At 44.0% G+C, this 15,378-nt stretch overlaps 1 protein-coding gene across 1 annotated transcript; it reads left to right on the top strand.

Moving 5' to 3' along the window:
• The first annotated feature begins 109 nt into the window (after positions 1–109).
• On the top strand, positions 110–14,367 carry LOC136317675 (nuclear RNA export factor 2-like). Its single transcript, XM_066250467.1, has 21 exons — positions 110–242; positions 5,224–5,386; positions 5,588–5,750; positions 6,037–6,120; positions 6,228–6,332; positions 6,447–6,527; positions 6,650–6,719; positions 6,866–6,954; positions 7,053–7,160; positions 7,293–7,402; positions 9,197–9,233; positions 9,680–9,748; positions 9,829–9,884; positions 10,024–10,131; positions 10,258–10,316; positions 10,422–10,537; positions 10,631–10,673; positions 11,172–11,244; positions 11,735–11,911; positions 14,137–14,197; positions 14,332–14,367. The coding sequence occupies exons 1-21, from the start codon at positions 110–112 to the stop codon at positions 14,365–14,367; spliced, it is 1,941 nt and encodes a 646-aa protein (XP_066106564.1).
• Positions 14,368–15,378: the final 1,011 nt, after the last annotated feature.

Genomic DNA, 15,378 nt, shown 5'->3' with positions numbered 1-15,378 from the left:
TTTATCGTCAGCCATGTGCCTCCTACTATTGTGAGCAGGTAAAGACTTTGTAGACATTTGAGCACTACCATTAACCAATCATTGTTGGCCATGTATATTCTGTGGTCACATGTATCCTATTGTCACGTACCAGCTTATGATCTCGCGAGACTCAGGTCTATCAGCCACGCGAATATTAACGGCTGCTGCATCCGGGATCTTTCCGCCATATTCTCAGCCCCACGGAAGACGCTGGATGTCAGGTAGGGTTCTGAAGTTGAGGGTTACAGGGACCCTTCAGTGTTGTGATACCCCTGAACTCCACTGCCAATCCCCCACCCCTGTGGTATGGGCGTTTATGATAGTATGCCATGTGTGTGTGTGTGTGTGTGTGTGTGTGTGCGTGTGTGTGTGTGTGCGCGCGCGGTGCCGCGAACTCTCCTGAACCGTAACTATGGAGCTTTCTGACGTAAACTTTTAGAGCGGTGGTTCCGGGCCCTGGCTCAGGATCATTTCTAGGTCGATACCACCCATTTGGTTCCTGTCAGGTAAGCAGTGGGCGGTGCCCAGGTAGAAGGGGTGTCAACCGGGCAGGGGGCATAGGAGCGTCACGGATCTGTACAGTTTCCTCAGAGAACTGGCGGCGGGAAGCTCCCGAGGGGGTGTGACGGGCTTCTCTCAGGGCCCAGGCTCCAGAAGTCGGGTGAGGCCCTCCCTTGCCATTTTTCTTCCCGCCCCCACATCAGAGCCCCGCTCCCGCTTGTCACCCGCGGCTCTTGCTTGTCACCCGCCATACTCCCGTCCGTGCAGGACGGTCGCGTGCTCTGCCCCTCTGACCGTGCGTGACGAGGGGCACCAGCGAACTCTTAGATGCCAGTCTGTATAAACCTTTCCAAATCTTATTTTGATTTCTGACCCTTATTTGCTCCTATACAGAGAGAAAGAAGGAAAGGAAAATAATTTTTAAAAGGAATGTGTGTGTGTGTGTGTGTTTGTGTGTGACAGAGAGAGAGACGGGAAGGGAGAGATGAGAAGCACCAATTCTTCGTTGCCGCACCTCAGTTCATTGATTGCTCCCCCATGTGTGCCTTGACGGGGGGGGGGGGGGCTACAGCAGACCGAGTTACCCCTTGCCAGCGACTTTGGGCTCAAGCTGGTGAGCTGCGTTCAAACCAAATGAGCCCGCACTCAAACCAGTGACCTAGGGGTTTCGAACCTGGGTCCTCCAGGTCACATCCCAGTCTGACGCTCTATCCACTGCCCTACCTGGTCAGGCAGGAATTTTTTTTTCAATGAAAGTGTGAAAGTAGCATCATATGAAGATTCAGAATTTATTTTTCATATTTACTTTGCTGCTCAGTAGTTTCTTTAAAATGCATGTGGGGTGGGATGCTGTGGGTTTTTTTGTGCTTGGTTTCCCTAAATGGTTTAAACTGGTCTAACAAAGCACCATTAATTAGTCTTTGATTTTCTAACCATTGATCCTTAGACTATTTGAAAACTCCGTGCTTTTCTTCATGTAGAAAACCATAGAGAATTTATTTGAGAATAGCATCTTAAGTAAAATTATATGGGATACGTTTCATAAAAATTATATAAATCAGTGTTTTTTGGCCATTGGCCCACCAATCGGCGCTGGTCTGCAACCTGTTCTTGAAAAATATTTATATATGGATTATACTGATTGAATAGAATCCAGCAAGTAAAGGATTGTATTTATATTTATGGTTGACATAAATATTGTCTGATAAGTGATTAAGGAGTGTTATCACTTGTCTATTTTTATTATATTATATCTACTTTATTTTTCTTTCATTCCAGTACTTCCACGTTGGTTTTAAGAAACACCATGTCCGAGCGAGAGCAACAAAAAAAATATGTTCTTCCATTCAAGAGACATAGGACATACAGATTTGAAGGTAAAAGCATTTTCATATTGTGTATTTTTTACATTTTTGATTGATTTGAGAGAGTAAGAGAGAGAGGAAGGGGAGGCAATAAGGAAAAAGAGAGAGAGAGAGAAGCGTCAACTCGTTGTGTCATGTATTAGTTGTGTACTCATTGATTGCTTCTCATAGTGCCCTGACCAGGGTTGAACCCACAGCTTTTGAGTAGCTGGGCCGATGCTTTCTCCACTGATCCACCTGACCAGGACTATATTATAGTATTTTTAAAGATAATATGTTAATAATCACCTTGAATCTCAAAGAGAGGAGTAGTGCCTTGGTTTGTTCAGGCTGCTATAACAGAACACAAAGGACCGGTAGCTTACAAACAACAGAGATTTCTCCAGTATTGAGGCTGGGAAATTAAAAAACAAACATGGACAGTGTCAATGTCTGGTGAGAGCCCAGTTCCTGATTCATAAGAGGCAATTTTCTTGTTGTGTCCTCATTTGGCAGAAAGGGCAACAACAGATCGCTGGTGGCATAGCAAGGATGTTGGCAGAATTTCAAAATGATACAGGAAGTGGTCATATGTAAGCATATGATGTCTTAAGGGTACTCACAATTATTTCTCTGTGGAAGGATCAGCTAATACCTATTGGAGCCTAAGAGGAAACCTAGGATTCCTGGGTGAAAAAGCACTAGCTACTTTATACTATCCCTGTTTTTCATTCTTGATTCTGGTAGCAAGACTGTGAGACAGGGATTGTGCTAAGATGCAAACCTTCATTCAGTAAGTGGATATGTGTGTGTGTGTTGGGGGTCCTTCTATGGTTTTTGTCACATGTTCATTTTCCTGAGAGATTTCTAAAACAAGGCCATGCCTAAGGTAGTTTGTGTCTGAATCACCTTGATTAGTAAGGGCTCTGGTCCTATTTAGGCACCTCTCTTGCTTACTTAGTTGGTCAGTCTGGAGATTGATAAAGCTGTCAACTAGCTTACTTTTACACTCTCCTCTTGGCCACATTATTTATGAAGTAGTGTCAGTTTTCGAAAATGACTGTGGCTATTCTTATACATCATATACTTACTGACTCTCTACCATTACTCCTCTCTTTAATATTTATGTTTTTACTTATCATGGATAGATTTTTATGAAAATAAGTTGATTTCTTGGCATTCACCAAAGGTCACCAATATGGTCCCTCTTTGTTGTTATTGTTGTTTACTAGTTTGTTATTGCAAAGTCATGTTTTTTATAACGTGTTGATAGGTTTCAAACTATTGTTCCATGGTTTTGAGCAGAAATGTGAAGTGATTTGACTTACGTTCTGGCTAAGGCCCAAACGTGTATCTCCTGGATTATACTGCCTTCCAACTCATCCCTCTGCTTTCATTCTCGCCCCTTACCATCTGTCTTGGCCTTGGTGGATAGTTATGGAGGTGGTGAGAAGTGGCTAGATTCTGAATATATTTGGGGGGGAGCCTCCGTGAATTCTGTGGTCACTGGGATGGGACATGTGAGAGGAGAGCACTTCAGGTTACCTCCAAATTTTAGGGACTAAGCAAATGTTATTTATGGGTCACATGCTCCACCCAGGTTCAGGTTCACTTCCAGTGCCACACATGGAAGGTCTCAAAGGCTGTGCGATACAAGATTGTCGTGACAGCGGGCCACACAGTGAGAACAATGACTCCCCAGAAGAGGTTATCTGAGGCCTAGTTGACATCAGTACATCATGGAATGATCAGAAGTGAACATGATTTTACTCACAGTGGCCCAGAGAAAATATTGGGTAATTAATGTACAAAACGTATAACACAGAAACCTAGAGAACCTTACATATGAGACTTCAAAGGAAGCTGGTTTTTAACAGTCTCATTCCTGTACTCTTGTCCCCCCAACCACTAGTGTTGTTGTCTGCTGTTATACTGTTTCAGTTGAATGTGGTAAAAATGAAATGCTCTTAGTAAATCCATATATAGGAGAAAGGATGAAGAATTCCTTATTTCTGTAGCACCCAAAATACTGCCAAGTCTTTCCACATGGTAAATTACATATGTTGGCGGATTGTTTGTAGGGGAGAAGGTGGAGAGAAACACCATTCCTAGGAGTGAATACATAGTGCAATACAACCAGTCACTTTATGAGCATACTCGTGGCTTCAATCTCCAATAAATTAGAAAATTAAGAACAGACTTATTAAGAGAAGCATTACATAATGATAAAAAAAATACAATCCACCAGAGAGACATAACAGACCTAAGGGTGTATGCGCCAAAAAAACCAGAGCCAAAAAGTGCTGTACCTGAAACAAAAACTGATGGCGCTGAAAGGAGAAATAGCCAAGTACATAGTGAGAGTTGATGCCTTCAACATCTTCTCTCAGCAAGTGACAGAATTACTAGAGAGACATCAGCTTATAGGAGATGTGAATAACACAATAAACTAATAGGATCTACACACCAAATAGAACACTCCATGCAACAGCAGCAGAGTACAATGGTTTTTCTTCAAATATCTATATTCACTAAGATAGACTATCTATTGGGACATCAATCAAATCTCCACAAGTTTAAAAAGAAATAAAATCACACAGAATACGTTCTCTGACCGTAAAGGGATCAAATTAGAAATTAATGATACAAGGAGAAAAGAAGAATCCTTAGAGATTTGGAAATGGTATTTGAGACATCATTCCAATTTGTAGCTCAATCTTTATTATAGGAGAGCTGAGGTTCAAAAGAGGTTCCCTTTGAACTCAAAAGCACTTCAGACTGGGCAAAGTGAAAGCTCACTCTGGATATTTCAAACAGAGCTGAACAAGGGAACAAGGCTGGGGGGGAGGGGCACAGTTTAGGAAGCTGTTACTTCTGTTCCACCTGACATTAAAGCTTGTACTACACTGACAAAGAAACCACAACTTACTGAGTGTTATTGGAATCGGTTTGGTAGCTGATTGGATTTGGGGAGCATGAGGGAATTTGCTTCCCAGGTACTAGTGTTGTTGTTAGAGAGCCCTGAGAGGGGCAAGATTCGCATTCCTTGCTGAAGTATGGCTGACATGCAGTCTAATCCATGGCGACATATGCCTCTGTTCTTATAAATTCTGCTTTATTTGTTTAAAGATACAACACAGTTTCCTCCTGCACGATTTCTCACTTGATGGCACCATCTGTCAGATAAGGCTCTTCTTTCTGAAGAGAGGAGTTTCTTTCTGGGGTTTGTGGGGTTGGGTTTCTTTCTTAGGGCAGGTTGGCACGTTGCTTGCCTTACCGTGGTGTTAACCTGAGACACAGTACACAGCTAGTGGACATAGATGTGTCTCCAAATTTGTACTTTTATTCCTTATTTCAGAAGACAGACATGGTGTTTGCTCACCTCGAGGAAGAATGAATTGGAACTCGTTTCGAGATAATTTTGGAAGGCGGAATCGCAGTTATCCATACGGTGGATATGAGCTTCAGACATCACACTTCCATAAGGATAATGAAAATGTGGAAATGAGAGATGTCCAGAAGTACGAAGTAGGACAGTAAGTGACCGGGTAGTCTGGTTAGCAGCCCATAGGTCTTTGCAACTCTTTCACTCTCCATGGTTTTATTTTTCTTCTCTTCGTGGAAAAATAAAGAACACCAGAAGTGAAATCATCGTTTTGCAATCCTGGTGTCAGAGAGGTAAGGGAGTATAGAAAACTTTCTTAACATTTATGTCTACCCAGTTTCTCTCAACTTCTCCACAGTACCATGGGACAACACAAGAGGAGAGTGAGATTGCAAGATGAAGGCTCTCTTAATATTACTGTGGAGACTGATAGAAAATCCTTGGAGAGAGAAATAGAGAACTCACAAGAGGAAATTACAGAAACATGGTTCAAAATCATAGTGAGTACTGTATCTTGGTAAGGTCTGCACTAGATAGATATCCTGGAATTTATAAAAGGAAGACTACATTAACTACCTTATGTTGATTATTTGGAGGTGAGATTTTGAAGGAAGAGAGAGAAAGTTTAGGAAATCCATATTTGGTGCAAAAATAAGCCATGCCAGTGGTCCCTTTGTTAGAAGCCCCGTAAATCTTGGTAGAAGGTACGAAAAGAACACTGTGTTGAGTTTGCAACCTTATTTCATATTAACCATCCTGTCTTCATGCCTTTCTTTTGACCCTTAGGTTCCTTATGGAGGACAGTATGATAAGACATGGCTGATACATTTACTCCAGAGCCATTGCAGTGTCAGCTTCACTCCAGTGGATGTAAGAGAGGCTGGTGGATTCAGATGAGAGTGCACAGGCAAGGGGGAGTGACTTGGTTCAACTGGGACCACCTACCTCTAACACTATTGTTGCTTCAATTTCTACAGTTTCACTACGTAAAAAACAGGGCCCAATTCTTTGTCCAAGATGCTAGTGCTGCTTATGCCTTGAGAGATGTCTCCTATAAGATTCGTGATGAGGAGAACCGAAAGGTATGTGTTGAGGTCATTATTTGTACTTAGTGCTTGGGCAGGAGGACCAGCAGTTGTGATCAGCTTCTTTGGAACTAAAGTTCCTGGTGCTTATCCTACCCTTTCTTCCTGCAGATACCTATCTTTATCAATAATTTTTCTGTACCCCACTCTGTGCAACATAAGTTGGAGCCAAAAGAAATGGAACAGCTAAAGGTAAAGCAGACAAAAGGAATGTATGTGCACACACTCAGACTCACTTGTTCTTTCTAAAGTCCCAAATTTCCCTGTCACCACCACAGCCTCAGAGCTCTCTCTTTCTCTATGTCCCTCTGCAGTTGATCATGAGCAAACGATATGATGTCTCCCAGAAATCTCTTGATCTCCAGTGTCTTCGCTTTGACCCAGGTACGGCTGAAAGAAGTAATTCTAGGGAAGGTGAGAGAAGAGGTTTCCATGTGGGGGTAGGCTTAGGGTTGGTAACAGTAGGATTGGTTGGTGTTGCTCTTGAATGCTTCTCAGATGTATAGTTCCCTTCTCTCATCTTCCTTAAGGCCTTGCATGTCTTGAAATTGAAATAATCCTGAATCGGAGAAACTGCATGGCGGCCACCCTGCAGATCATTGAAAAGAGTTTCCCCGAGGTGAGGCCTTAGACCAGTGCTGGTGCAGCAGATGGGACAGAGGGTACTTTTGTCTTTGAGGTCATAGTAACTGTCACTCTAACTCTTCTTCCCCAAAGCTGTTGTCCTTGAACTTGCGCAAGAACAGGCTGTACCAGCTGGATGGCTTATCTGGCATTATAGACATAGCTCCCACAATCAAGATCCTGAACCTGTCCAAAAATGAGGTGAGAAGAGGGACAGATCAAAGTTGGGTCGAGTGTGGGTGATAGTGGATATCAGAGTGTTGATGGTGGGCAGGGGCTTGGATGTTCCTCTTCCCCTGAGACTATTTTCAGTTACCTCCCCATATTCCTCAGCTGAACTCAGCCTGTGAGTTGGAGAAGATCAAAGGCCTAAAGCTCAAAGAGCTCTGGCTGGAAGGGAACCCTTTGTGTGGCACCTTCCCAGACCAGCCCTCCTACATAAGGTCAGTATCAGCCCTGTCAGCTTCCTCGGTTCCATTCACCTCAGCAGCCTGAACTATCCCTGACAGTTCCCTACCACAAAAGGTGACAGACAGCCTAGTCCTCTGGGAGGATCACAGCCCCACCTTCCCATTTCTATATTCCCGGCCTGTGCTTAGAAGTCTCCTATCCGTCCTCTGACCTGTTCACCTGTTCTGGTCTGGGGGCTGGTTCTCGAGTCTGCATTTAGTTTTCTCTAGCATGCATCCAAGAATGTGCCCCAGGACGCAGGGGTCCCCCTCTTCACCAGGACTCAGAGTGTCGAGTTTCAAGGCAGACACTGCTGACCCGAACTAAGGAACATCCTCCACCACAGAGTCATGGTTCTGAGAATATACCAGTGTTCCTATCTTACTGTGGGAGAAGCCTTCCTTTCCTTCCTTCAAAAGGGTCTCCACTCGATTTCCAGGTTAACATGAGGTATCTCCACATCATACCAAGGGCCCAGGCCCCAGGTGACTGTCATCAAGACATCTGTTCTTTCCAGTGCAATGCCTGGGATGGGCAATCCTTAGGAGAATCCAGCATTTCCTGAGATGGGGCCAGAAGTGGGACGCCATCACTGAACACAGGGCCTCCCGAGGCAGCAGTGGAAGGCAGAGGGCAGAGGGCAGGAGAGACAGAAGGGCAGTCCTCTCAGGGACACTCCTTCTCTCCACACGTCATATCCCTTGCTAGTCCCTCAGAGGAGCCCTGGGTAGCCTGAGCCAGGTGGGATATTTGAGGCAATGAACAACTAAGACAGGTACATGTGCATGGGGGCCATGAGGAGAGAAGGCAGTGATCAAAGGAGGGGGCCACAGACTCCCAACCTCATGCTGAGGTGAGGGCTGACCTTTATTACTGAGGAAAGTGTCCCGATCCCTTAGCCGCTGCATTTCCTATGCCCGGTTCAGACTGAGCTCCCACAGGTGACAAAGACTCCACCAGCATGCCATGGTGCTCAGGCCAACAAGGGCACGTTTTCGATTCCTATCTGGAGACCCAGGGCCAGCTAGAGGCAGAGGAAGAGGAAGGACAGGGCTGCTTCAGGAGAGCCATGCCCCCTTCTCTCTACTTCCCTGATCCCACCCCATGGTAGAGCTTCTTCGCTTCCCTTTGCTTTGCTTGCTTTTTCTCCTTTGTCTCTTCTACATCTCCCCATGTCTGCTCCTCTCTTCACTCCCTTTCTGTCTTCTTCCCCCTTCCTTTCTCTCCTGCCCCCTGATGCCTCCCACACTCACCTCCCTACCCCAGCACCTTGGGCCATCCCAGGATGTGCCCTGGTCCTGGCAGGGTGCTGGACCCCCAGTGTGATAGCAGAGCCCTGGGCTTCCACCCCATTGTCTCTTCTTTCTGGAGTCTTCGATGAGGACCTGAAGGAAGGCAGGGAGACAGGGAAGGGGATGAAGTGTTGGAGTCTGGGATCAAATGCTGTGTCCTGTGGCACTGGAAAGGACCTTGTAGGCGGGATCTAACCAGGGGGATGGAGAGGGAGACAGATAATGGTGGGGGGAAAGTGTGTGAGAGAGAGGGAGGGAATATGAATGTGAAGGTGTGGACAGAGATGATACATTTCAGAGATTCCGTATGGCAGATGGTCAGGGCTCAACAGAGAAGTGGACTCAGAACTCTGGATGTCAGAGGCTGAGGAGGGCAAAGGGGGCTCCTGGGTGGGCAGAACACCTGTGTCTCTTCATGCTCTTGGTGTTTTAACTAACCGGAAGTGCTGCAACCCAAACTATCAACCACTACTTTCTGTTTTTGGATTTGGACAGTGCCATCAGGAAATGTTTCCCCGAGCTGTTACGCTTGGTAAGTACCTACATTCCTCATCCTCTTAGTAGCATTGTCCTCCTCCAGACCTGCCCTCAAACCTTTGTGTTTTACATAGATTACATGTTTGCTTCAGACCCTTATCTATTTTGTGGGACATGGATTTTTGAAAAAGACAGTCAAATTATCTCTGTGAAAACTTGTAGGAGGACAGGAAGGGAGAGGTGTGTGTGTGTGTGTGTGTGCGCGCGTGTGCACAGAGGCGCACACGCACGTACACACACACACACACACAAATTATATAAAGCAATAGAAAGTTCCAATATCTCTTAATGCAGATGCTCACTGTAATCTTGCTCATGAAATTTCGAGGGCCTTTCAATCCTGACCTCTAACCTTCACTATCTCCTAGGCTCATCCTTTTCCCTAATCATCCAGGACCACTTTTCTGGTCTACACTGCTAACTCACTCTTTCTTTCTTCAGGATGGCCAAGATTTATCACCACCAAATACCACTGATACTAACACACAACTCTTACAAACATCAAGCAAGGTGAGTAAGAAAGATCAACATTGTAAGTATTGCAAAGTAAGCTTTATCAGCCACATGGTCTCAAATGTCTTTGATTACAGGAAAAATGTCAAGCAACTGAGATGGTGAAGAATCTAATCTTGCAGTTCTTGCAGCAGTAAGTACCCCTGGAACACCAGGCATGGAGAAGGCTGGGACAGAACTGCCCACCCAGGAACAGGACTGCTCATGCAATATTTGAAGTATCATTGGGGTCCAGACCATGGAAATAGACTCTCTTTCTTGTCCCCTCGCAGGTATTACTTAGTCTATGACTCTGGAGACAGACAGAGTCTCCTTGGTGCTTATGATGATGAGGCCTGCTTCTCCCTGACAATTCCCTTCAACCCTGAGGAACCAGACTCGTAAGTATCACAACTTAGACCCTGATTCTGTGGCCTGAGTTCCTATGACAAAAAACAACCATCTCATAGAAACACCTACACTGGTCTGACCACCACCTCCACTTTGTTTTCTTTTTTTCCATCTAGAAGCAGCTTGTTTGAGTACCTCAAGGATAACAGGAATATGAAGAACATCAAGGACCCCAGTGCGTGTGGGATGAGGACGGTTGGGCAGGGAAAGGGGGCATGAAGGGGTCAATCTTAGGGCCCAGAGTGTCACAGCCCTGACCTTTGTTGTTCTTTCGCTACAGACCTGTGTTTTCAGCTGCTGAAACATACAAAACATGACATTGTTTGCTCTCTCTGTCGATTGCCCAAAACTCAGCATGACACCAGCTCCTTTGTGGTGGACATGTGGCTCAGCTTGGTGAGCACCACTTTCTCCCTCGTGCCGGCCCAGAAAGATGCAGGTGGGTGGTGACGTAGACAGTGACTGAGCACCTGCACTCTTCTCTTTCAGGGAAACCTGCTCTGTTTCTCTATCTATGGGGTGTTCAAGGAAGGTGAGTGTGTGTAGAGTTCCCACCTCTGATGTCTCACTGCTCCTGTGCCTGGCTGGGCTCCCTTTCGGAACTCTCACGGCTTCCCTGGTTCCTTCCCTTTCCTTCCTATTCCCTGTGTTCTCGTGCCTCCACGCTGCCCTCAAAACTCCCTGGTCTGACCTGCATCCATGCCTGTCAGTCCTGCACAGCTGGGGCGTTGGGGGCATCAGCTATGAGGTTTGGTGGTTGTTATCTCCGACTCTTAATGTGTGAACTTGGAATCGTTACTGAACCTCTCATTCTTCTCATTTGCAAATGGGGCTAACAACATCCACCTTTCAGGAAGCTACGAAAAATTGAATGAAATAAACTTGAAGTGGTATTCCCGGAGTCCAGCACATAGTAGGCTCAGTTTGCTCCTGTTATCGCCCCTCCTATTCCCAACACCCTGACTTGGGAATGCTGTGTGAGCATATAAAACATTTGTGACTAATGGGGTCTTGTTGTTTGTTTTTGAAGTTGAAGGCAAGTCTCAGGGTTCTGTGCGTGCCTTCACTCGGACCTTCATCGTTAACCTTGCCAGCAATTCTGGGTGAGTGCCATGCTCTGGGTGGGAACACGCAGTTCAGCCTGGGTACAGGGTGTGGGAATGTGACAGTGCATGTCCTCGGGGTTTCTCATGGTAGGAATCCACCAGATGGGTCCAAGGAACAGTCTGGCATAGGGGTTAAGAACATGGGCTGTGGATTTAGAACACTGGAATCTTTGTGATCCCAGACCTCACTAGAATTATACCTTTGGGAAATCACATGAACTCTCTGTGTCTTTCTCTGAAAACGGGATTAGACTGTGCTCTCCCTTGGGCTGTCTTGCAGAGTAAATGCAATGGGGTTTAATGTAGGTATCTAGTAGACTGGTAGGCAGTCTCTCCTAGGGTGAGCTTAGTGGGAGGGCAGAGCTACCAGGCAAGGAATATTGGGGCAGGCTTAGTCAGGCTATGAAAATGATCCTGTGGATGCAGGATCATTTTGGAGGGATGAGGTTATCCATCCATCAGTTTTCTGAGGGCTCCTTTTCTCCAGGGCGGTCATCATGAATGACGAGCTGTTTGTGAAAGATATCACCCCCAAGGAGACTCCAATGTCCATCGAAGTGTCCACACCCTCCTCTAGCTCTGGGCCTACCCTCTCTCAGAAGCAACAAGAAATGGTTCAGGTTTTCTCCATCCAATCTGGGATGAATCTGCCATGGTCTGAAAAGTGAGTATTAGGTGTACACCAGGATAGGACATAGCTCGGGTTGTGGGAAGAATAATAAACACATATGAAATTTAAAAAAATAAACATTTGGATATTTTGCCTCCAGAAATAGTAGGCCCATGAAGAAGATATCCTAATTTTCTGATGTTATATGTAAAAATTTTTTAGACAGTGTATTCAGATGATATGATTTTTTATATTGAAATCTTAAGTAATCTGCTAAGAAACTGTTAGAATAGATAAACAAGTGTAGCACAGTTTCAGGATATGAGATCAATATACAAAAATTATACTTCTATGTACTATATATAATGAATAATCTTAAAGTGAAATTAAGAAACTGATTTTGTTTGTAATAGAAACGCAAAGAATAAGTTCTTAGGAAGACTAAAAATCTTCAAAATATTTTTGGAATTAAATAAGAGCTTATGACAACATAGATGGACCTTGAGAACATTATACTGAATGAAATAAGTAAATCAGAAAAAGCTAAGAACTGTTTGACTTCACATATAGGTGGGATATAAAACTGAGACTCGTGGACATAGATAAGAGTGAAGTGGTTACCAGGGGGAGGAGATGTAGGGGAGCGTTGGCAAAAGATTGTAAAGAGGAGCAAATACATGGTGATGGAAAACAATTTGACTTTGGGTGATGCGTACACAACATAATCAAGTGTTCAAATGCTATAGAAATGTTTAACTGAAACCTGTGTACTCTTGTTGATCAATGTCACCTTGCAAAATTTAATTTTCTAATTTTTTTTCAAAAAAGAATTTAGACGTAAAAATGGAAAGACATACTCTGTTTATGATTTGCAAGACTTAATATTGTTCAGATAGTAATGCTATTCAAACTGGCCCACAAATTCAACACCATTCTTATCTAATTCCCAGCTGAATTCTTTTTAAAAAAATTAATAAAGTGATTCTAAAATTCACATGGAAATGCAGTGGACTTAGAATATCAAAAACAATATTGAATGGGAAGAATAATGTTGGAGGACTCATAATTCTCAATTCCCACAACTTCAAAGCTTACTGCAAAGTTAATGTAAGCAAGCATGTATTGGTACTAACACTGGGGTAGACATATATGTCAGCATAAAGAATCGAGAGTCCAGAAGTAAATCGTACTTTGAATCAAGTTCCAACTGATGATCTCGGTGTCAAGCCATTAACCCTGGGATCAAACCAGTGACCATGACACTCTGGTATGATACTCTTATCCATTGCACCACTGGCAGGAATAGCCTAAATGTGTTTTAGCTGATGAATGGATAAATAAATCCAGTACAACCATATTGTAGAATATTGTTCCGTCATAAAAAGAACACAGTTCTTATTTATGTCATGACATAGACAAACATTGAGAACATTATACGTAATAAAAGAAGCCAGTATCAAAAGATAAAACGGCCTGACCTGTGGTGGCACAGTGGATAAAGCGTTGACCTGGAATGCTGAAGTTGCCGGTTCGAAACCCTGGGCCTGCCCGGTCAAGGCACATATGGGAGTTGATGCTTCCTCTTCTTCCCCCATCTCTCTCTCTCTCTCTCTCTCTCTCTCTCTCTCTTTCTCTCTCTCTTTCTCTCTCTCTCTATTCTCTAAAATGAATAAATAAAAAAATTTAAAAAAAGAAGCCAGTCACAAAAGGTCACATATTGTGTGATTTTACTTACATGAAATGTCCATTATAAGCAAGTCCATAAGTACTGAAAACAGACTTGTGATTACCAGGGTCTACAGAAGGGGGAGGAATAGAATGATCTCTTATGCGTAAGGAGTTTCTTTTTGAGGTGATGAAAATATTTTGGGATTAGTTACTTGTGATGGTTGCACATTCTTGCAATATACTAAAAAGCACTGAATTGTACACTTTAAAATGGTGAATGCTATGGTATGTTCACTATAGCAATAAGATATAATTAAAAGCATATATTTTTTAAGTTTCTGTTTGTTCTTTTCTTAAACATCTTTATCAATGTATAATAAGCTCCCTTGTTCTTTTGAATATCTCCATTTTTCTGTTTTGAATTCTAGTGGGCATGAATGCTAGTGACAGGTTTTGGTTTCACTAGGTCTTTCTTCCTCATTACGTAGTGCTCATTCTGATACATATGTTCCGTCATAGACTAAGTGGCGCAGATTTAGTAGTGGAATTGCATGGTCAGCGTGTCTGTCCTGTAATACTAATGAAGATCACCTGTTCTTCTCCCATTCCAGGTGCCTACAGGAAAATGACTGGAACTACACTAAAGCTGCTGAGGTTTTCATTAAGTTCAAGGTGAGTTCTGTGTATCAGGTGGGTTAAAGATGGATGGTTTGGGGTCTTTGGGAAGGCCAAGAAGGTGGAGGCTGGTGACCTGGAATGAAACTTACAGAGCTGGCTTTTCTGACATTCTTATTCCTCCCCTGCAGACCGAGGGCACGATCCCAGAAGAGGCCTTCAAATAGATCTCTTGAAAATAGCTTCTGGATGTCATCTGTGTCTTCACTTATATCGTTTTACCAGGCTCATGACCTGGAGACCTAGCAGACAAGAAGTCTGTTACCTAAGCACTTGAAGTGTCAGTTTATTTTCTGCACTAATGACAGCTGTTTATTTTCATAATAAAGAGTGATGTTACAGGTTGTACTTTGTGTGTCTTGTATCACTCTTTCTCTGTCCAACCATGAGTTCCCATTGACCCTAGCAGTCTGTGACAGATACATCTGGCTTGATTCCATAGGTAGTTTGTCAATAAATTCTAATGAAATAAACACTTGCTGCTTCCAGGAATTTGGCCTTTGGAGACAGTGTGACTCAGTCAGATGCTCTGCCTAGAGGCTTGCAGAAGCAGGCATGGGACCTGGCACAAAGGGATTTTGCTAGGGATGCATACCGCATAGTGAGGATCGTAGAAGGAAGGAAGAAGGGACTTACATATTTTACTTCTTAATCATCTGAGTGTTTTCAAAGACTGTATGGTGAACAAGTTTATGATTTGCACACAGATGAATGGGAAATGGACCTTTTCACACCTCATCATGCTTTCATTTGTGTTCTTATCCACCCACTCTACAGCCTCCTCCCCTTTTCTGAAAGTACATGGTGGGTGGACTTCCACATCAGCACCTGAGAGTGAAGGAGAGTCAGCCAGTCTTCCCAGTGCATTTATCAGAGAGCTAACACTGGATGCTCTGTGTCCATGTGCTTAAGAGGGTTAAGTCATTCTTTTTCACTTCCAAACAACAATAGGATGGAATCTCACAATGGTCAGTCCTGTGGGTTCTTTCGTATTGCCTGACAATTAGCAGTTCAGAATTGCAGGTAAAAATTTAAAAAGGCGGCCATGCCGGTTGGCTCAGTGGTAGAGCATCGGCCTGGCGTGCGGTGGACCCGGGTTCGATTCCCGGCCAGGGCACACAGGAGAAGCGCCCATCTGCTTCTCCACCCCTCCCCCTCTCCTTCCTCTCTGTCTCTCT

Source organism: Saccopteryx bilineata, chromosome X (assembly GCF_036850765.1).
Source record: "Saccopteryx bilineata isolate mSacBil1 chromosome X, mSacBil1_pri_phased_curated, whole genome shotgun sequence".
Lineage (NCBI taxonomy): Eukaryota > Metazoa > Chordata > Mammalia > Chiroptera > Emballonuridae > Saccopteryx > Saccopteryx bilineata.
The sequence above is the reverse complement of the archived record's forward strand: the minus strand, read 5'-3'. Positions and strand labels throughout refer to the sequence as shown.